This window comes from Hyperoodon ampullatus (genome assembly GCF_949752795.1).
Source record: "Hyperoodon ampullatus genome assembly, chromosome: 9".
NCBI classification, from domain to species: domain Eukaryota; kingdom Metazoa; phylum Chordata; class Mammalia; order Artiodactyla; family Ziphiidae; genus Hyperoodon; species Hyperoodon ampullatus.
In genome coordinates, this window is record NC_136922.1 from 13,410,173 (window position 1) to 13,432,131 (window position 21,959).

The following is a 21,959-nucleotide window of genomic DNA, read 5'->3' on the forward strand; positions in this document are numbered from 1 at the left end:
CAAAGACGTACTGTATAGCACAGGGAACTATATTCAGTATCTTGTAAAAACCAATAATGGGAAAGAATCTGAAAAAGAATATATGTGTGTGTGTGTCTGTGTGTGTGTATATACATATATATATATATAAGTATAAAACTGACTTTGTTGTACACCTGAAACAATGTAAATCAACTATACTTCAATAAAAATCAATTAAAAAAAATAAAAACAGGTGGTAAGTTAGAGAAATTGATTATTATAAATCCAGAAATATCTTAGGGTGGAAAGTATAGTTAAAATGTTTTACTAGTCTAAGTGTACAATTTACCCCACAGCGGAAATCATCATGAGAATGTTTCAATAAAAACATTTAAAAAACGAAAATATATATGTATTTATACATATATTTTTTATTTTTATAGATACTTCATATATATATATATATATACTGAGGCTAATACCCCTTTATTCATCACTTTTTCCAGAATTTTTATGGCTAGTTCTGTGTCTTTCCCACATTATGATCAGCTTGATTACACTGAAACATTCTATTGGTATTTTCATTAGTATCAGCACAAATTTATACATTTATTCATTAAAGAACATTTATATGTATCCAAGAACAGGTTATGGCATTCAATCAAGTCCTTTTACATCGATCAATAGCATTTCAAAGTTTCTTCATAGAGAGAGAGATCTTATACTTTACAAAAATCTTTGTTTCTAGGTATGTTCTTTTTTTTTTTTTTTTTTTGGCGGTACGCGGGCTTCTCACTGCTGTGGCCTCTCCCGTTGCGGAGCACAGGCTCCGGATGCGCAGGCTCAGCGGCCGTGGCTCACGGGCCCAGCCGCTCCGCGGCATGTGGGATCTTCCCAGACCGGGGCACGAACCCATGTCCCCTGCATCGGCAGGCGGACTCGCAACCACTGCGCCACCAGGGAAGCCCCGGTATGTTCTTTTCTTTTAAACTTTTTCTGTGTAAAAGAGTTTTTTCCATTATAATTTCTAACTGGCTATCATCTGAATATTGATTTTTGTACATAATCTTTCCTATCTTGTATAACTTTCAGTCAACTCCTTGCGTAGAAACAATAATATATCAGTAACAAAAACTGCAATTTGGCCTCCTCCCTTCTAATATTTACACCACTTATTTCTTAATTTTGTTTTTTGTATTACAGTATGCCTAGAACAATGATAAATAGTGGTAACAGTGTGGTCATCTTTATTTACTTTGTTCCCAGCTCTAATAAAATGCTCTAGTATTTCACCATTAAACAGGACATTGGCTTTTCATTTGAGACTTTCACACTTTGCCCTTTCCTTTAATAAAGAGCCTTTCTGAAAATTACAACTAATCTACTATGGTCAAAAATAATTCATCAATTGGAATTTACTTATTTAGCCATTCATTTAAGATTTTCCAGTTTGGGTCACCTGGGCTGTTTACAATTTTTCAAAATTACAAATAATGCTGCACAGTGTATCACTGTGCCTAAGAAAGTCGTTTTAAGTTTTTCTGAATTCAGACTTCCTCTGAAAAGACATCTATGCTGAGAACCACCAGAACAAAGAGCATTTGTGCTTCACTTTGTTGAATACACTTCTCTCTTTACTACTCTGGACTGTGCAGTGTTTTTCAGCCTTGGTTCTTAAGCACATTCCTGCTGGCTCTTGTTATGAGGAGCCATGTTCCAGCTTTGCCTGGAAATACAGGGGTCGGGAGGATCTGGATGTGGCTCCTGGGCCCGGGGCCTGCACGAGAGGCTGTTCTGCCCCAAAGTGCCTGGTCTATCAACCCAGAGCAGCTAATCATGGAAGCAGCCCCACAGCGGAGTGTGCCCTTGCTCTGCAGCCTCTGAATTTCCAACATTACATGAAAAATTAGTGGGGAAATTTTATCTTACTCCCTTGTTAAAAATATGCTGTTACTGAGTTAAACTGTTTAAGATCCACCAATAGAATACCAGTTTGCCATTTCATCTCAGAGAATTCTTGTTTCCTTGCTGAAAATTTCCCCATACTCCCTGAAGACAATCAATTCCTTGATGCGTTACCAATCAGTCTTATTTGTTTCCTGGGTCAATATGAGCAGAAACAGCCTGACCAAATTTCTTGAGGAAAAAACATTTGTCATTATCCCATTAATTATTATTAATTATTATAAACGTAGGAAGGGCTTCCCTGGTGGCGCATTGGTTGAGAGTTCGCCTGCCGATGCAGGGGACGCAGGTTCGTGCCCCGGTCTGGGAAGATCCCACATGCCGCGGAGCGGCTGGGCCCGTGAGCCATGGCCACTGAGTCTGAGCGTCCGGAGCCTGTGCTCTGCAACGGGAGAGGCCACGACAGTGAGAGGCCCGCGTACCGCACAAAAAAAAAAAAAAAAAAAAAAAAAGGGTAGGAAGCTAGCCTGAGAAGTGGGCAAAGCTCGTACTCCTTTACCCTCTCTCCTGGCTCCAAATGCCCTGTCCAACCCAAGTACCAAAAAGGTGTGAAGTGGGTCTACACCAGCCTGGGCCAGCTGCTCAGAGGCAGCAGATCCAGGAGAAAAAGGGCACCACATCCTTGACTTCAGATATACAGGGACAATGGTAGAGCCACAGGGCATAAGTTAATCCAGAAACAGTATCCTGGAGTCCAGGCAGGAGAGGATGGAGATGAACAGAGGGAGGAACAGGAGGTCAGAACCCCTCTTTGGTCAGTAACTACTGTGGTAGAAATGAGTGGAATATTTAAGAGTCAGGAGGAAAGAAGGAATCAGATAAGCGACTTGGCAGCTCTGGAGAGAGCTTATGGAGACTGACGCCCAACAGACATGAAAGACAGCTCTGTTCTTTTTTTTTAAGTTGAGCTAAAATTAACATAACAAAAAGGTTATCATTTTAACCATTATAAAGTGTACAATTCAGTGGTCTTTAGTATATGCACAATGTTATGCAACTGTCACCACTATCTAATTCCAGAACATTTCTCTCACCTCCAAAAGAAACCCTACACCTACTGACCCCATTCCCTAGATCCGCGGCTCCTAGCAACCACTAATCTACTTTGTCTCTATAGATTTCCCTATTTGGGACATTGCATGCAAACATAATCATATAGTACGTGGCCTTCCGTGTATGACTTCTTTTATTTAGCAGAATGTTTTAACCCACGTCGTAGTATGTATCAGTACTTCATTCATGGCTGAATCATATTCTACTGTCTATTCTTAAATACACAACACGTATTTCTGAAACCCACTAGCACAGCAGAAAGCAAGAGCTACGCTCCGTTCTCATCGGTGTGGGTGCTCCCTGAGAACTGATGGAATGAAGCTGACAATACTTTTCACGATACTGTTCATAGTTTTAACTTTGATGATCCTGGATCAAGCTCTTTGGCTGTCAATTCACAGCAATTCCGTGAGTAACTTGGGACTACCAAAATCTTGCGTTTAAACATCAGGAGCCAACCTAAGCAGCATGTTGCACAAAAAAGCCTTTATTAACAAAGCCAGGGAAATACTGGCCCAGGCTCAGAAAGGAGACTGGCAGGAAGAGGCAGGAAAAGAAACAAATCATGCTGAATGAGGCTGTTCCTGCTTGAGATCCTGTTAAAAGTACTAGGTGACTTTGGAGAGTTACGTGAAGCTGAAAAGCTGCTTATCCGGAGGATTGATCAATTCAGCAATAATTAAAATCCTTGTGTGCTGGAGTAGGTTTATCCTGTCCACCAGTTCTCACGGGAAAGGCCAATCTGCCCAGCCCCTCGTATCCATTAAGCAAACGAAGGGTGTAGCCTGCATCCGCAAGATAAGTGCTATGTGCTTTCCAAAGGCCAACATTTAGGTGTCTAATATGGTTTCTTACTAAGTCAACAGGAAGATGATAAAGGCAGCAAAGGTCTATGAATAGAGCTGCACTGTGATCAAGTATGACACCTGGTGGCTGACGAAGAAGAGAAATAAATACCTTCACTCTTCAAAGATGTCACATCATAAAATGCAATAGAAAATAACGAGATGCCATTTTTTGACCCTCAAATTAGTAAATTATTTTTTTCTTAGATCGTGATATGTGTCAGGGAGGATTCTGGAGAAGAATAAAGGTGATAAACTGGTACCACCTTTCTACAGGGCAAGTAAACTCTGCTAACAAAAACCTAAAACCTAGAATTTCACATTCCCTTTAAGTCAGTAATTCCGCTGCTAAGTTTATCTTAATGAAGTTATCACAGATGTGTGCCAAGATTTAACTCCCAATATGTTCATCATGGAACTGCTTATAATATCAAGAAATGGGAAACTATGTAAACATTCAGAAATAGAACAGGAGTTCATAAATTAGGATGCATCCATATATTTAAATATCTTTTGCTACATATTAACAGGGAAAGAGGTACATCATTTATTGCTTGCAAGAAAAGAACACATTTTAAATAAATATTTCGGTTTATAAGGAAAAAAGAGTCCCCTACAAAAATATACCAAGCCATAAGCACGGCAATCTCTGAGGGAGTACAATTATGGTGGAACTTTCATTTTCTACCTAGTTCCTTCCGTGTTGAAAACAAATTGAACCAATCTATTTTTTTTTTTTTGGTGGTTCGCGGGCCTCTCACTGTTGTGGCCTCTCCCGTTGCGGAGCACAGGCTCCGGACGCGCAGGCTCAGAGGCCATGGCCCACGGGCCCAGCCGCTCCGTGGCGTGTGGGATCTTCCCGGACCGGGGCACGAACCCGTGTCCCCTGCCTCGGCAGGCGGACTCTCAACCACTGCGCCACCAGGGAAGCCCTTGAACCAATCCATTTTTTAATTTAGGTGGAAAAATTCCCAGAGCTGGCCGGCTGGAAAGCACAGGAGTTGACTGCAATGGTATTTCAGGACACCAAAGAGAAGGCAAGAGCCTCCTGTGCCCCGCCATCCAGAGCACGGAAAGCCCGAGCCCTCGAGTCACTGCCGGTGCCCTACTGTCAGGAGCTGCTGACGAGCCCATCACCCACAGAGGCTGTTTCAAATCTTCACACTCTTTAAAGTTCCCTTCCCCACTCCTGCCCCCTTCACTCTCAGCGGAGGACCCCACGTTCCATGTATCTCAGGGAGACAGAGACCAGGCTACCAGGTGAGAGCACTGGCGTCTTCAGGTGTCTCCTCCCGCTCTCCCTCAAACACAGCGACGCCTCACCGCCACTAGTGAAGTCGCGGAGAGATGTTCTCACCCTGCCTTTACTACGACATCACGCCACTGTCCCAGGGTCAGTGAAGGAGAGGACCGGAAAATCCATTAGGATGCAACTGGGAGCTCAATCCGGACACTATCTCAAATGAATCAGAGGACGGGTGGGCAAGGAGCCAGATGGCAGGTGACTGTGGAGCAAAGAGGAGGCGCCACCTCAACTTCTTTATGAAAAGATGGGGAAAGTACAAATACATACATGCATTCGTTTTCAGTGGGGACAGCAAGCACAGATGACCTTTTCACGACAAAATTAACATACGGTAAACCGTTCCTATTCAAAACATACAAGTTTTCACATGCGACTGTTAAAACCCATGAAACCATCACCACCTTCAAGAGTATGGACATCTGCATCACCCCCCGAGTTTCCTCCTGCCCCTTTATTTCTCCCTCCCACCACTCCTCACCTCAGGGGGTGCATGAGGACAGAAGCCTGAGTTTGTCCGACATCCTCCTTTCCCTCTGACCTTCACTGAACTGACTGGGTTCAGACCCCCGTCCTCCGCCCCAGAACACGGCAGTAGCCCCGATCTCCGTTCCATCCCTCTTGCTCACCGACAACCCCTAAGCCTGTCCCTACACACAACTCCCCCTGTTTAGATTCAGGTCAAGTCCAAGATCCTAACGTGACCCTCAGGGCCCTTCCGGATCTGGATCGTGCCTACCCTTCAAGCCTTATTTCCTGCTAAGCTCCCACCAAACTCAAACACCTGCCAGGTACCAAATATGCTATGCTCCCCAAATCCTTTCCAGTGTCTTTTCACAAGCTGTTTTCTTGGTGTGGAACCAACAAGCCTAGACCCTCCCAGCCCTAGGAAACTCCTACCCATCCTTCTAGAATCTAGACCAGTGATTCTCAACCAGGGGCTATTCTGCCCTTCAAGGGACATTTAGAAATGTCTGGAGACATTCTTGTTTGTCACAATGCTGACATCAGTAGAGGGAATGCTACTGACATCTACTGGGTGGAGACCAGGGCTGCTGCTAAACGTCCTACAATGCACGGGACGGCCCCTACAACAAAGAATTACCCAGTCCGAAATGCCAGCCGTGAAGAGGCATAGAAGCCCTCATCCAGATGCCATTTTCTGTGGAAACCTCCCCGGCCTGCCCCCCACAGTGAGCGCCAAGCTCTGTCGTCAGGTCTACCCTAATACCCCCAATATACCTCTATTTTAGCATTTATCTCACTGTGCGATAAGTGCTGATTTATTTTTCTCTCTGCCATCTTTTTCATCTGTATATCTCCAGTGTGTAACAAAAGACCTCATTCACTGTTCTGTAATTTTAAATAACTTATATTTAATAATGAATGAAAAAGACAGAGAAAGGAGAGAAAGAGGAACTTATTCTCTTGACTCTACCACAAAAATCCTTTAAAAATAACTGCAAAACATTTTTGCTGCAAAAACATTAGAAAATACAGATAAGGAAGAAGAAAAAAACAAATAGAAAAGCAATCTTTTGAATACGCCGAGGCACCATCTAAAGATGGAAGAGATAAACTCCACAAAGCACATCCAAGAACTCTGAAAGGTGGTGCTAGGAGTTTTGCAGTACGAATCCTGACATGTACTCACTACTTACTTGAGAACAGCAATCTCTTGAACGGTTATGGCCCTTTTATCTTTGGTTCCCATGTAGGAGAATATGTTTGGCTTGACTCTGATAAGACAAAAACAAAATCATCTGAAGTCGCATACCATTAGGAAATCATGCTTCTCATAATTTAAGATTTAAAATAAATATACTTAAAACCGTAACGGAATAAGAGAAGAGTAAGGACAAACTTTATTTTAAAATATACCCAGGAAAACATAAATTAGTGTGCAAGCTAAGAAAGTAAATGATGCCTGAACAATTGCAAAGCAATTATACTCCAATAAAGGTGTTTAAAAAAAAAAAATGATGCCTGAACAACCCCCTCCTTACCTATGTGTGACTTAAAAAAAATTTTTTTTTAATTTAATTGTTGGCCACATTGGGTCTTCATTGCTGCGCGTGGGCTTTCTCTAGTTGCAGTGAGCAGGGGCTACTCTTTGTTGCGGTGCACGGGCTTCTCATTGTGATGGTTTCTCTTGTTGCGGAGCTTGGGCTCTAGGCACGCAGGCTCAGTAGTTGTGGCGTGCGGGCTTAGTTGCTCCGTGGCATGTAGGATCTTCCCGGACCAGGGCTCGAACCCACGTCCCCCTGCACTGGCAGGTGGATTCTTAACCACTGCGCCACCAGGGAAGTCCAGCTGTGTGTGACTCAGAACATTTGTACTAGCCAGCAACAGAGAAGGAAGTAATGCACTTCCTGGTGATTACATGCAATTCATTAATTACATAACTGTGAAGGTAAAGAAAAATCCATTCTATATGTATCATGTACCACTTCAAAAATTTTATACCTTCAATTTCAAAAAAGTTAATAGTAATGTGAATTTTCCATAAATACATGCTATTTCTTTGTATAAAAGCCAAATGCTAAAACAAGGATCGGAATAATTTTAATATGAAGATATAAGTAAGCCAGTTAACCAAGAAGAATTTTATAAAAGCTGCTCCACACGAACAGGAAACAAACGGGAAGAATTTCTTGAACTCTGAGCAATCCCAACTCCAGATCTCAGAGGAGCTCCCTCCCCAGCTGCCTACTCTCCCGGGTTCAGGTACAGACAAGGAATCAGAGAGAGCTAGCAACTAGAGTAAAGTAAAATGCTACTTCAAATGGTACTGTGTCCTATGGACTAAATTATGCTCCCTTAAAATTCCTATGTTGAGGCTTTGATAGCCAGTACCTCAGAACGCAAGGGTATTTGGAGATAGAGCCTTTAAAGAGGTGATTAAGTTGAAATGAGGCCCTAATCCAATTAGACTCATGTCCTAATATAAGGAGAGGAAACGTGGACACATTGAGAGACTCCGGGACACAGACACACTCAGAGGGAAGACCATGAGAGAACACAGAGGAGGTGGCCATCTGCAAGCCAAGGAGAGGCCTCAGAAAAAACCAAACCTGCCAACACCCTGAGCTTGGGGCTTCCAGCCTTCGGACTGGGGGAAAATGAATGTGTCTTATTTAAGCCACCCAGTCCGTGGTATCTGGTCAAGGCAGCCACAGCAAACTAACACACTGTGTGCTGTGTTTAAACTGGGTTAAATATATATCAGAAAGCAAATTTCCATGCATACAGATTTGCTATGGTACCTGTACCCATTTCCAAAAATAAAACGGCACCTGGCTCATCCTCAGAGACCCAAACTCTACTATATTTGCATTCCTGTGAGAAAATCTGGCTGGTGTTAGGTTTCCAATCTAGTCTATCTCCTGGAGTTAAGAGTTTATGGTTTAGTAGCAGACCTCTGCAACCACATCAAAGCATAGGCTTTCAGGGAAGAAAGTTAATTTTTATTTTCAGCTAGGTGAACTAGTAACTCTCAACTATATGTAAACCACTTACTTAAAGAATTTTCATTTTGAATCACTGGCAATATGCAAGGAGGTTAAAAAAAATTAATTCAACTATTGTCTAAGGAAACTATAATTGGGAATTCCCTGGCAGTCCAGTGGTTAGGACTCGGTGCTTTCACTGCTGTGGCCCAGGTTCAATCCCTGGTTGGGGAACTAGGATCCTGCAGGCCACGCAGTGCAACCAAAAAAAAAACCCTCCCAAAACAAACAAACAAACAAACAAACAAAAAACCCCACTATAATTAGGAGGCACATTTGCTAGCTATTTGCCTATTTTCCCACTCCTTTTTCATCAGCATGGAAAGAGGAAAATACACTTCTGTGTTTTGATTTTGTATGGGCAAAAGAACAAAATACTAACCTTAAATATTTAGACAGTAGATTAATAGCATCCATGGTGTCTTTGTTTTCCTTGTACAGTACGAAGTGGCAGTAACTTCCCCTAGATTTTGGCCAAGAATGTTTTCTTGGATCTTAAAAAAAAAAAAAAATTTAACTATTATATACACCATAATAAAAGTTAGCTGAGTTCTTATGAAACCCCACAAGATCATTTTTGCTAGAGAACCTTTGAGAGAGAAATCAGATCTAGTCTGACAAGAAATATGGGTTAAGTGGTTATACCTTGTGGTCTACAGTTATTAAACTTTCTGAGATTGGATACTTATATGTCTGTATTTAAAATCAAAATCGAGAAATGCAGGTGGTGTGACAAATGACTAAACCTAACCAGCAATCTTCACACAGAGAAACACAGAGGGGTCCACCATTCCCCAGTGGCTTACTTTACAAGCATGTGTCTGAAAGGGAGCCGCCTGGCCCTCCAGAACGTATGCAGGCCAGAGGGAAACAGCAGTCATGGCAGAGCCTACAAGCTTTGCCTCATCTCCCCAGTCAGGTGTTCGCACAACAGGCTGGATGCCTTAGCAGGGTTGGGGATAAAGCCTGTGAGGAGCTGCCTCAGTGACAAGTTTAGATTTTCCAAAGGCCACTTCCATCACAGAAGTTTAGCTAATACTAGATGGTTTGCAAAGGTCTACTGGACAGAGAGAGCAGCTGGCATTCAATACCTAATTGTCATTCTTGGGGCAAGAGGAGACTTTAAAAATTAAGTCAGGTTAAATATTAACTTCTGAGCCACTGTTATGTCGATTGCTCAACTTTTTAGAAACTGGCCAACATTTCGAGACTTTGGAAAATCTGACTTTTAAAACTGTTCTTCCAAACGAACATTAAAATTACACTACAATCAAGAAACACATATTTAAACAATATTAAGATTTTGACTTCAGTTGCCCAAAGAGTGTTCTGAAAAATTAACACTTTGGGGAAAATGTGTAAGCCACAACTGCACGTCCCAGATGTTGTACAATAATGTTTGTGAGTCTTGTGTGACACACACCTGCAGCTGTTATTTGAACGCATCTAATTCAGTTGATTTCTGTAACTCTATGAAAGAAAGACTGAGAAAAAATATTTCATATAATCCCCAGAAGTCTTCTTCTTTTAAAAATGTTCCTTTGTCTTTGTCCCTTTAGCATGAACTCACGAATCCTTCATCTTCAAAGACGTAAGAAACTTCTGATACTAAAGTTACTTGTACACCTGCCTTTGTCAAGGCAAAAAGCACTGCTTCCTAGGTTAGGGATATAACCTACAATGTAAAGAACAAATTGACCAATAAGCTGTCTTGGAAAACTGCCATAGTATGTATGCTTAAAGTATTACAGAAAAAGCACTGCGAGTATTTCTTGGGCTCTTGGTGTGAATTCCTCACAACTCATCCTCAGAAAATTGTGAACAGGGATATTATTTTTGGTTTTCCTTCCAGCTCCCTACATTTAAGCAAAATTGTCTATACTTAGCACTTGTGACAAAAATCATTGGCATTTCATTTTATCTACATGAAACGCCAACCGCTCTTACCTGCTGCAGCTCTGACCTCTGTCCAAATGCACAGCATAAAGAGCACAAGAGAGCAGTATTTAATTTATAATAATAGTAAAGTGCCTTAGAAGTGAACATGCAAATGATCGCATGGAAAGTTTCTACTGAGGACTCCTACAGCGCCTGGTGGTTATGTGGTGGGTTAACAGCCATTTAGACATTAACAATGGAATGTCGCAGAGGCAAACAGTGAACAAGCAGAAAACTCACCGACAGGTCCAGGCCTCCCTGTCTCAATCCCCTCACAGTGGCCTGTCCACTCACACTCAAAAGCTGCACTGTCTGTGCCCACAGGATGTAGCAAAAGGTGTAAGACTGGATGCAAAATGCCTCCCCATCCAGAGATTTGTTTTCTTAAATATGGGAGGACGTGTACCAAAACGCTACTTGTGATTATCTTTCGGTTGTGAGACTGCAAGTAATGACTGTTTTGCATTGTGCTTTTCTGTGTTTTAGGAGTTTCCTGCACTGATTTTTTATTTGAAAAAAAATGCAAAAAATTATTATGGAAAACAGTTCTCAAACTGGTAGATTAAAACAGATTTAAGAGACTTACCCACCGAATGCAATGTTCTGACCTTGTTTGTATCATGATTTAAACAAGTCATCTGTATGCAAAAGGCATTTCTGAGACAATCAGAGAAAAGCTGAACATGCACGGGGTATGAGCTATTAAGAAATTATTGTTGATTTTGTGGGGATGTGATAATGATTTAGGGTTTTAGTTCTTATCTGTCAGATACATACTGAAGTATTTATGAGTGAAATGAAGTACTACATAGAATGTTCTTTAAAAACACTCCAACAAAGGAAAAGAAAGTGGGAGGAAGAGGTCAAACAAAACAACAGAACATTAATAATACTGAAGATGGTTGATGGGTACACAGGGGTTCAGCATACTACTTCCTTTATTTGTCTGCATGTCTGAAAATATCCATAATAAAAAGCTTTAAAAATTTTGTGATAAAAATTGATGAAGTGTAGCTACATTTTCCTCTAACTACCCTTTCAGTACGTTCAAAATTAACTATAGTGGCAAGAAATAAATGAAACAACAAGACTGAAAAACTAAATGCTATTACACCTTAAGAGAAACCATGACAACTGATATGAGTTTGGCTCACAAGCATGCATCTTTTATTAGCAAATCCAAGCAGTGAGCATGCATTCAATTATCTCCTCTGCAAGTAACAGACATAAGGATTCTTTTTCCAAGTGCACTCAGTACACAGACTAGTAATAAGCATATGCATTGATTAACTGGGAATGTTTTGAATAATGGACAATCGGTGAGTCTCAACTTATTTTGGGGAATTTGTTTGACTTCATAAAACTTCAAATCCTTGGAATGCTAGGTAGCATAGATGGTAGCTTTACAATTTAAGTGAATTTAAAATAACTTTCAAATATTTTTGAGACACTCTGATTTAAAATACGAATGCAAAGAATTCTCAGGCTAGGAAGCAACCTTCTGATGGTCTAATATGGCAGCCCCAGGAGAGGAGAAACAGAAACCAGATAAAAAAAGAAAACCACGTTCAGGAAGATTCATGTATTGAGCACAGAGATCCTCATGAATAAAGAAGGAAACATGTTTGTAGCTCGAGAAAGATGACAGGATGGGTAGCATGCAGAATGTTCTTTCCTTCTTATTCAAGTCCATTTCCCCTGCTGGACCTGCACACCCAGCCTGCAGCTTCCCCAGGGGTTCTGCTCCAGCCATCATCAGCCCCCTCCCTCTCCACTGGCTCTTTCCCGTCAGCATATCAATATGCTCAGGGCTCCTGCATTTTCGAAGTCGAGCCTACGCCTCCCTCTCCTTAACCATGTTCCTTCCTTTCCTTTCTCCTTCTCTTTACCATGTATTTATCGTCTTCCATCTCAACCTACTGTGTAAACTCCTTCATCCAGGTATGCCTCCTGGAAACCATTCATTTCGCACAGTATGGAGAATCTCTACATACTACATGGCACAAAAAATTTTTTTAACTTAAATCTTTAAAAAGGTTTTTTTGGGGGCTTCCCTGGTGGCGCAGTGGTTGGGGTTCCGCCTACCGATGCAGGGGACGCGGGTTCGTGCCCCGGTCCGGGAGGATCCCACATGCCGTGGAGCGGCTGGGCCCGTGAGCCATGGCCGCTGAGCCTGCGCGTCCGGAGCCTGTGCTCCGCAACGGGAGAGGCCACAACAGTGAGAGGCCCGCGTACCGCACAAAAACAAACAAACAAACAAACAAACAGTTTTGGGGGATGTATACTATCTATCTCAAAATATAAGTTTATTTACCTGAGTATATGGTTTATGATAATTATGATATTTTCAGAAGAATACCATATGTATGCTTTAGTAGGTAAATCAGTATGCCCTGTCTATCAGACCGGATTAACACACAAAATAACATCTGAGTTAAAACAGTTGATAATTTGTGTTTGGCCACCATGATTTCAAACCTACCACACCCGTGTTTTAGGGTGCATGGCCCTATCTGAGGTAAAGAATGTTGCAAATCTGCTAGGACTTCCCTGGTGGTGCAGTGGTTAAGAATCCGCCTGCCAATGAAAGGGACATGGATTCAAGCCCTGGTCCAGGAAGATCCCACATGCTGCAGAGCACCTAAGCCTGTGCGCCACAACTACTGATCCTGCGCTCTAGAGCAGGCAAGCCATGACTACTGAGCCCGTGTGCCACAACTACTGAAGCCCACAGGCCTAGAGCCCGTGCTCTGCAACAAGAGAAGGCACCGCAGTGAAAAGCCCGTGAACCGCAATGTAGAGTAGCCCCCCACTTGCCGCAACTAGAGAAAGCCCGCGCACAGCAACTAAGACCCAACGCAGGGACTTCCCTAGTGGTGCAGTGATTAAGAATCCGCCTGCCAATGCAGGGGACACGGATTCAAGCCCTGCTCCGGGAAGATCCCACATGCCATGGAGCAACTAAGCCCGTGCACTACAGCTACTAAGCCTGTGCTCTAGACCCCGTGAGCCACAACAACTGAGCCCGCATGCCACAACTACTGAAGCCCACGTGCCTAGAGCCCGTGCTCTGCAACAGAGAAGCCACCGCAATGAGAAGAAGCTCACGCACCGCAACAAAGAGTAGCCCCTGCTCGCCTCAACTAGAGAAAGCCCACGCACAGCAACAAAGACCCAACGCAGCCAAAAATAAAATTAATTAATTAATTAAAAAAAAAAAAAGACTCGGGCTTCCCTTGTGGCGCAGTGGTTGAGAGTCCGCCTGCCGATGCAAGGGACACGGGTTCGTGCCCCGGTCCGGGAAGATCCCACATGCCGCAGAGCGGCTGGGCCCGTGAGCCACGGCCACTGAGCCTGCGCGTCCGGAGCCTGTGCTCCGCAACGAGAGAGGCCACAACAGTGAGAGGCCTGCGTACCGCAAAAAAAAAAAAAAAAGAAAAAAAAAAAAAAGACCCAAATGCAGCCAAAAATAAATAAAATTAAAAACTTAAAAAAAAAAAGGATTAAAAGAAATGTTGGAAATCTGGTAGATAATGCATGACCCCCCAGTAACAATTTATGTCAGGGTCTGGTAGTGAGGGAGCTCTAAACACATTCTATCTTAGCTTTGCAATGAAGCTTTAAAAGCTAATCCATTCAAATGCTTAGCGAGGTGGCCCAGGAGGATGAGCTGTCACTGGTATTGTATTCTGTTTGCAGAGGCACAAACAGCCGTCTTCAGGCACCAGCTCTCCCTACTTTCTGAATGCTGTTTACTTTAGGCCACTCCCAGTTTGCAGGGGGGCGGGGGGGCCAGATCTGTAGAAGATACTCATAGGCTCTCAGGTGCCCATCTGGGTCCATGAGGAGGTGGGCAGGAACACGCAGATGGCAGACCTCTAGCCCATCTCTGACTAAACGCCACAGCCCCTCGAGCCCAAGAGGTCGAGATCTCCGTCCCAGCACTGATTCAAGTGGACCTGCCTTCATGCTTTTTACAGTGAGAAATTCATACTTTACTGAAGATGTGAGAAGGGAAATGGCGGGGGGGCGGTGTTCATGTCACACAGAGCTCAGCACCTCCCCTGGAAAACACGGAAATATTTTATTTGGAATAAAAAGAAAGGTGGGTGTGGAATAAGCACAGAAAATGCAGATAAAGACAGAACACGAGAGATATGGAACCACTCACTTGAGCGGGCAACTGTACTGTACTGGCCACCTTGGCCTGCAAATGCCAACATCACAAAAATGCTTAGGCCATCCTCTAAGACAGAACAATCATTGCCAAGAAGTAACCAGTCAAAAAACTAGAAAAAAAATTGCCTTTTCCAATCTGCTTCCTCGTGACCAGTCTTCAGAATGAGACCCTGCCTCTTCCTCTTGCCTTTGCAAGAGGGTAGCTGACCAACGAGGACTACATCTCTATAAAGAACACCTCCCTAGCAGCCCTTCTCAACCTGGGCTCCTCAAGAGAATGAAGACTGAATGCACCAAGGCATCTGCTTTATGTAGGAAGTCACCTTCTCTCCTCCACAGCTAGATGAGTTACCAGCTACATGCCAATTGTGGGAGAATAGAAAAAAAACAGCCATTCACATCATTTCCCACTGGGCTTAATTCGCCTGGACAAGCCTGGCTGCAGAAAAGCTATCAAGGTTATATTTTATTCTGTGACTCAGACATCAAAGAAACATCTAGTCTAGTACCCAAGCCGTTAGACTGTGGATTGAGAAATGATTAACAATTTGTGCCCTCCATCATTACAGGTCACGATAAAAATAAAAATAATTAGCAAAATTTCTATCTTATCAAATAAGGTACAACAAAATAAGTATTGAATTCCAACTCAGACCTATGCTAGGGGCCTAGGACTGTGCTGTCTAATATAGCAGGTACAACCCACATGTGGGTACTAATCCCTTGAAATGTGATTGGTTCAAATTGACACTGTCATAAATATACACTGAATTTGAAAGGTTTAACGTCAATAACACAGAATATTTAATATACAATTTTTCATGAATTATATGTTGGAATTATAATTTTGTGCGTATATTTGTTTAAATAAATTAACAAAGTTAATTAAAAAACAAAAACAATCACCAAAGAAAAACTCATGCCCTCAAGCAGTCCCAGACATATTCCCTCACTGCCCTTTCTGGAATCCACTGAGAAGTGACGTCCGGCCTCCATCCTCTCCTCCCCACGGCTCAAGGTTTCTCACTTCTATGTCACTAACCAGACTTACTGATTTGATGACATGACTTTCTCAGGCACAGCTAAACCTTATTTCTGCTCCCGTTTTTCTCACACCCTCTCCTTTCACTAGAACCACAGTTAGAGACAATTAAGGCTTCATCCACTCACAGCATTAACCTAAGAGAATACTGACAAAGCACTGATGGCTTGAACGCTCTTTTGTTATATAACAATCATCGAGTTTTACTCCAACAAATATACCTAGAAATAACTCCTCGCTAACAGGTGTCATCGATGGTAGGGGAGAAGGTGAGGAAACAATTTTTCCTTCTGTAATTCTCATTACAATTTTATCTGCTGATTTGACAGGTAAAAGAAGAAAAACTACCCAATTTTTCTTAAGGTTACGTGCAAATAGAAATCTTCATGGCTGGAGAAAACAGAACATAAATATCAACAGGATGCACTGACAACACACCCATTTCAAATGAATGCTACTCAGTGAAAGATGGGCTTGGGCTAAGGGGTGGTTTTCTATGTATCCCACGTTTTTATGTGCAGTGAAGAAGGTACTCACGGTTGGAAAGCAGCAGCACTTTGAACAGAGGGACTTTGCAGAATATGCCACTGGGATAGGTGACAGCAGTTTCTGTTCATCTGACAGCTTCCTTACCTCCATTAAGAGCACAGAATGAGCAACATCCTTCCGTTTTCTTCTTGAATTGCCACTCAGCCTGCACTGCTCTTCAGGGAACGTGTCAAATTCCTAAGACTCTCTCTCAGGCACCACTATCATCTCAGCAAATCCGTACTCACATATAAGACCTACTGTCCCCTTACCAGACACAGCCTGCAGGATTGCTCTGGCATCTGAAATGATATTATTCACCTTCTTTGAAGGAATGACATGATCAATATCCTTCTCTGAACAACCGCAAAATGACCCTTGAACATGAACAGTCAGAGAGGAGGAGGAGACGGAAGAAATGCCGAGTCACTAGTATACTTACTTGCCAGAGCCTTTTTTCCAGCTGCATGATAGGCTACAATATATTTCTTCCCCTCTCTATCTTCTGTTTTTGTTTCTAATCCTGGAAACAGAGATTTAATCGCTTGATGGATGACGGTTCTTTTCTCTTTGGTGTCCTCAATAACCTATTAAAAACACAGATACTGATACTACTAATTTGACAAACATTAAATAAGGAAATAATACTAAGGAATTAGTAAAAACACTACTCATCTTAATAATGATGTGAAGTAACCAAAGTACAGGGTAAGATTTCAAAAGTCTTTTTTTCAATTAATTTTTTTAATTGAAGTATAGTTGATTTACAATGTTTCAGGTGTACAGCAAAGTGATTCAGTTATACATATATATATATATATATATATATATATATGCTTTTTCAGATTCTTTTCCATTATTGTTTATTACAAGATATTGAACATAATTCCCTGTGCTATACAGTAAGTCCTTGTTGTTTATCTATTTTATATACAGTGGTGTGTATATGTTAATCCCAAATTCCTAATTTATCCTCCCTCCCCCGTTTCCCCTTTGGTAACCATAAGTTTGTTCTCTATGTCTGAGTCTGCTTCTATTTTGTAAATAAGTTCATTTGTATCATATTTTTTTTTTTAAATAAATAAATTTATTTATTTATTTTTGGCTGTGTTGGGTCTTCGTTTCTGTGCGAGGGCTTTCTCTAGTTACGGAGAGCGGGGGCCACTCTTCATCGTGATGCGCGGGCCTCTCACTATCGCGGCCTCTCTTGTTGCGGAGCACAAGCTCCAGACGCGCAGGCTCAGTAGTTGTGGCTCATGGGCCTAGTTGCTCCGCGGCATGTGGGATCTTCCCAGACCAGGGCTCGAACCCGTGTCCCCTGCATTGGCAGGCAGATTCTCAACCAGTGTGCCACCAGGGAAGCCCTGCATCATATTTTAGACTTCACATATAAATGATATCACATTGTATGCCTTTCACTGTCTTACTTCATTTAGTATAATCATCTCTAGGTCCATCCATGTTGCTGCAAATGGCATTATTTCATTCTTTTTTATGCTGAGTAATATTCCACCGTACGTATGTACCACATCTTCTTTACCCATTCATCTTTCAATGGACATTTAGGTTGCTTTCCTAACAGAAATCTTTTAGAGCTTCAAAATACTGCAAATCCTAAGGGCCCATCTGGGACTTCCCTGGTGGCGCAGTGGTTAAGAATCCACGTGCCAATGCAGGGGACACGGATTCGATCCCTGGTCCAGGAAGATCCCACATGCCGTGGAGCAACTAAGCCCGTGTGCCACAACTACTGAGGCTGCACCCTAGAGCCAGCAAGCCACAACTACCGAAGCCCACGTACCTAGATCCCGTGCTCCGAGATGAGAAGCCACCGCAACGAGAAGCCCATGAACCACAACATAGAGTAGCCCCTGCTCGCCTCAAGGAGAGAAAGCCTGCGCGCAGCAGCGAAGACCCAACGCAGCCAATAAACAAAAAAAACAAAACAAAACAAAAACAAACAGCCCATTTATTGACCTTGTACAGCCGCCAGGCACTGTACCAATCACTTCACAATCACTGTCTTACTTAATCCCAATCAGCTCCCTATCATGCCACCAGTGTATCTACCTAAGAGATGAGGAAAGTGAGGCTGAGAGAAGTTAAGGAATGTGTCTAAGATTATAGAGCTGTAGGGTGGCAGAGCCAGATTTGAAATTCCAGCTGTCTGACTCCAGAGCCACCCATCACAGACGCTCCCCCTCAGGGACTCGGCTGAACAATGAATACCTCAGGGCTCACAGATGGAAAAGCAGGTAAGCTGGGTCTTTGGGGATGTCAGAAACTCAATTCTCCGGATAGTCAAGTCTACTACTGCCTCCAATGCATCCTGTTCTATACTGAGTAACTTTATGATGACATTCTAGTACATCTGTTCACAAGAAAAATCTACACCAAGAAAATGTAAACTTATTACTTACACAACTGTTTTTCAATTTCTGAGCATGTCTTACACTGAGAAATACATTTCATACTTGGAATCGATAGCCAGCAATATGTATGTGTTTGCTCCTTATTAAAAATCTAACAAAAATTTACAGAACAGTATTTATCCTTACGATGTGCAATACACTGTTACTTTCTATTTTATTTTAGTACATTTTAAAAATGTTGGTGAACAAGAACTGGTTCTTTAAAAGGGTAAATAAAAATCGACAAACCTCTGGCCACACTCACCAAATAAACAAAATAAGAAATGAAAGAGGAGAAATAACAACCGAAACCATAGAAATACAGAAAACCTTAAGAAAATACTATGAACAATTATATGCCAAGAAATTCACCAACCTAGAAGAAATGGACAAGTTTCTAGAAACATACAGCCCACCAAAACTGAATCAAGAAGAAATAGGTAATTTGAACAGACCAATCACTAGAAGTGAAATAGAATCTGTAATTAAAAAAACTCCCTGCACACAAAGGTCCAGGACCAGATGGCTTCACTGGGGAATTCTACCAAACATACAAAGAACAACTTATACCGATCCTTCGCAAACTCTTCCAAAACACTGAGGAGGAGGGAACACTCCCAAAGTCATTCTATGAAGCCACCATCACCCCATACCAAAACCAGACATAGTCACCATCAAAAAAAAATAGTATCTTTGATGCAAAAATTCTTAACAAAATATTAGCAAACTGAATCCAACAACAAATAAAAAAGATTATATACTATGATCAAGTTGGATTCATCCCAGGGTCACAAGGATGGTTCAACCTACGCAAATAAATCAATATGAGGGACTTTCCATTGCAGGGGACAAAGGTCGATCCCTAATTGGGGAACTAAGATTCCACATGCCACATGGCGCAAGCAAAAAAAAAAATTCAATGTGACATCAACAAAAGAAAAGACAAAAACCACATGATCATCTCAACAGATGCAGAAAAAGCATTTGATAAAATTCAACATCCATTCACGATGAAAACTTTTATCAAAGTGGGTACAGAGGGAACAAAGCTCAACATAATAAATGCTACTTATGACAAACCCAGAGCCAACCTAATACTCAAAAGTGAAGAGCTGAAAGCCTACCCACTAAAATCTGGAACAAGGATGCCCGCTCTCACCACTTCTATCCAACATAGCATTGGAAATCCTAGCCACAGCAATCAGACAAGAAAAACAAAAGGTATCCAAATTGGAAGGGAAGGGGTAAAACTGTCATTATATGCAGATTACATGATTTTATATACAGACAACCGTAAAGACTCCACACAAAAACTACTAGAACTGATAAATGAATTCAGCAAGGTAGCAGGATACAAGATTAACATACAGAAATCAGTTGCATTTCTTTACACTAACAATGAAATATGAGAAAGGGAAAGCAAAAAGACAATCTTTTTAAAAATCACATCAAAAACAAAACAAAAACAAAAACAAAACTGGGAATTCCCTGGCGGTCCAGTAGTTAGGACTCAGCACTTTCACTGCTACGGTCCCAGGTTCAATTCCCAGTCAGAGAACTTAGATCCTACAAGCTGCACAGTGCAGTGAAAAAAAAAACAAACCTGAGGAATAAACCTGACCAACAAGGTAAAAGCCTCACATGCTGAGAATTATAAAACATTGATAAAGGAAACTGAAGATGATGCAAAGAAATGGAAAGATACCCCATGTTCTTGGATTGGAAGAATTAATATTGTTAAAAATGGCCATACTACCCAAAGCAATCTATAGATTTAATGTGACCCCTATCAAATTACCCATGACATTTTTCACAGCACTAGAACAAATAATCCTAAAATTTATATGGAACCATATAAGACGCAAAATTTCCAAAGGAATTCCGAGGAGAAAGAACAAAGCTGGAGGCATAACCCCCCCAGACTTCAAACAATATTACAAAGCTACAGTAAAACAGTGTGGTATTGGCACAAAAACAGACGCATGGATAAATGGAACAGAATAGAGAGCCCAGAAATAAACCCATACACCTATGGCTGATTAATCTTTGACAAAAGAGGCAAGAATATACAATGGGAAAAAGTCTTTTCAGCAAGTGGTGCTGGTAAAGTTGGAGAGCCGCATGTAAATCAACAAAGTTAGAACACTCTCTCATACCATACACAAAAATAAACTCAAAATGGCTTAAAGACTTAAATATAAGACGTGACACCATAAAGCTAGAAGAGAACATAGGCAAAACACTCTCTGACATAAATTGTAGCAATGTTTTCTTAGGTCAGTCTCCCAAGCCAATACATATAAAAGCAAAAATAAGCAAATAGGATCTGATCAAACTTGTAAGCTTTTGCACAGCAAAGAAAACAAAAATGAAAAAACAACCTACCAACTGGGAGAAAATATTTGCAAATGATGTGACTAACAACGGATTAATTTCCAAAATACACAAACAGCTCATATACATCAACATCAAAAAAAAAAAAAAAAAAAAACCCAAACAACCTAGTCAAAAAATGGGCAGAAGACCTAAACAAACATTTCTCCAAAGAAGGTAATACAGATGGCAAATAGGCATATGAAAAGATGTTCAACAATGTTAATTACTAGAGAAGTGCAAATCAAAACCACAATGAGGTACCACCTTACACTGGTCAGAATGGCCATCATTAAAAAGTCTACAAATAAGAAACGCTGGAGAGGGTGTGGAGGAAAGGGAACACTTCGACACTGTTGGTGGGAATGTAAATTGGTGAAGCCACTATGGAAAACAGTCTGAAGATTCCTCAAAAAACTAAAAATAGGGGCTTCCCTGGTGGCACAGTGGTTGAGAGTCCGCCTGCTGATGCAGGAGACACGGGTTCGTGCCCCGGTCCGGGAAGATCCCACATGCCACGGAGCGGCTGGGCCCGTGAGCCATGGCCGCTGAGCCTGCACGTCCGGAGCCTGTGCTCTGCAACGGGAGAGGCCACAACAGTGAGAGGCCCACGTACCGCAAAACAAACAAACAAACAAACAAACAAAAAAAACTAAAAATAGAATTGCCATATGATCTAGCAATCCCACTCCTGGGCATATATTCAGACAAAACTATAATTTGAAAAGATACACGCGCCCTAATGTTCACAACAGCACTATTCACAATAGCAAAGACATGGAAACAACCATAATGTCCATCAACAGATGAATGGATAAAGATGATGTGGTACATATAATATATACAAGGTAA

The 21,959-nt window shown here is 41.7% G+C and overlaps 1 protein-coding gene across 2 annotated transcripts in view; it reads right to left on the minus strand.

Annotated features, from left to right (window-relative positions):
- The window catches only part of PUS7 (pseudouridine synthase 7), a gene marked incomplete at its 3' end in the record, with an annotated part of 48,028 nt that overhangs the window by 21,561 nt on the left and 4,508 nt on the right, over positions 1-21,959 (minus strand). Inside the window, exons 4-7 of one of the 2 annotated variants that reach the window (XM_079711022.1) lie at positions 16,766-16,910; positions 10,584-10,601; positions 9,019-9,130; positions 6,789-6,866 (exon numbers count right to left, since the gene is read on the minus strand). In XM_079711022.1, coding sequence (XP_079567148.1) covers positions 6,789-6,866; positions 9,019-9,130; positions 10,584-10,601; positions 16,766-16,910 — 353 coding nt within the window. The remainder of the gene's footprint in view (positions 1-6,788; positions 6,867-9,018; positions 9,131-10,583; positions 10,602-16,765; positions 16,911-21,959) is intronic. The other variant, XM_079711021.1, reaches the window with a different exon arrangement.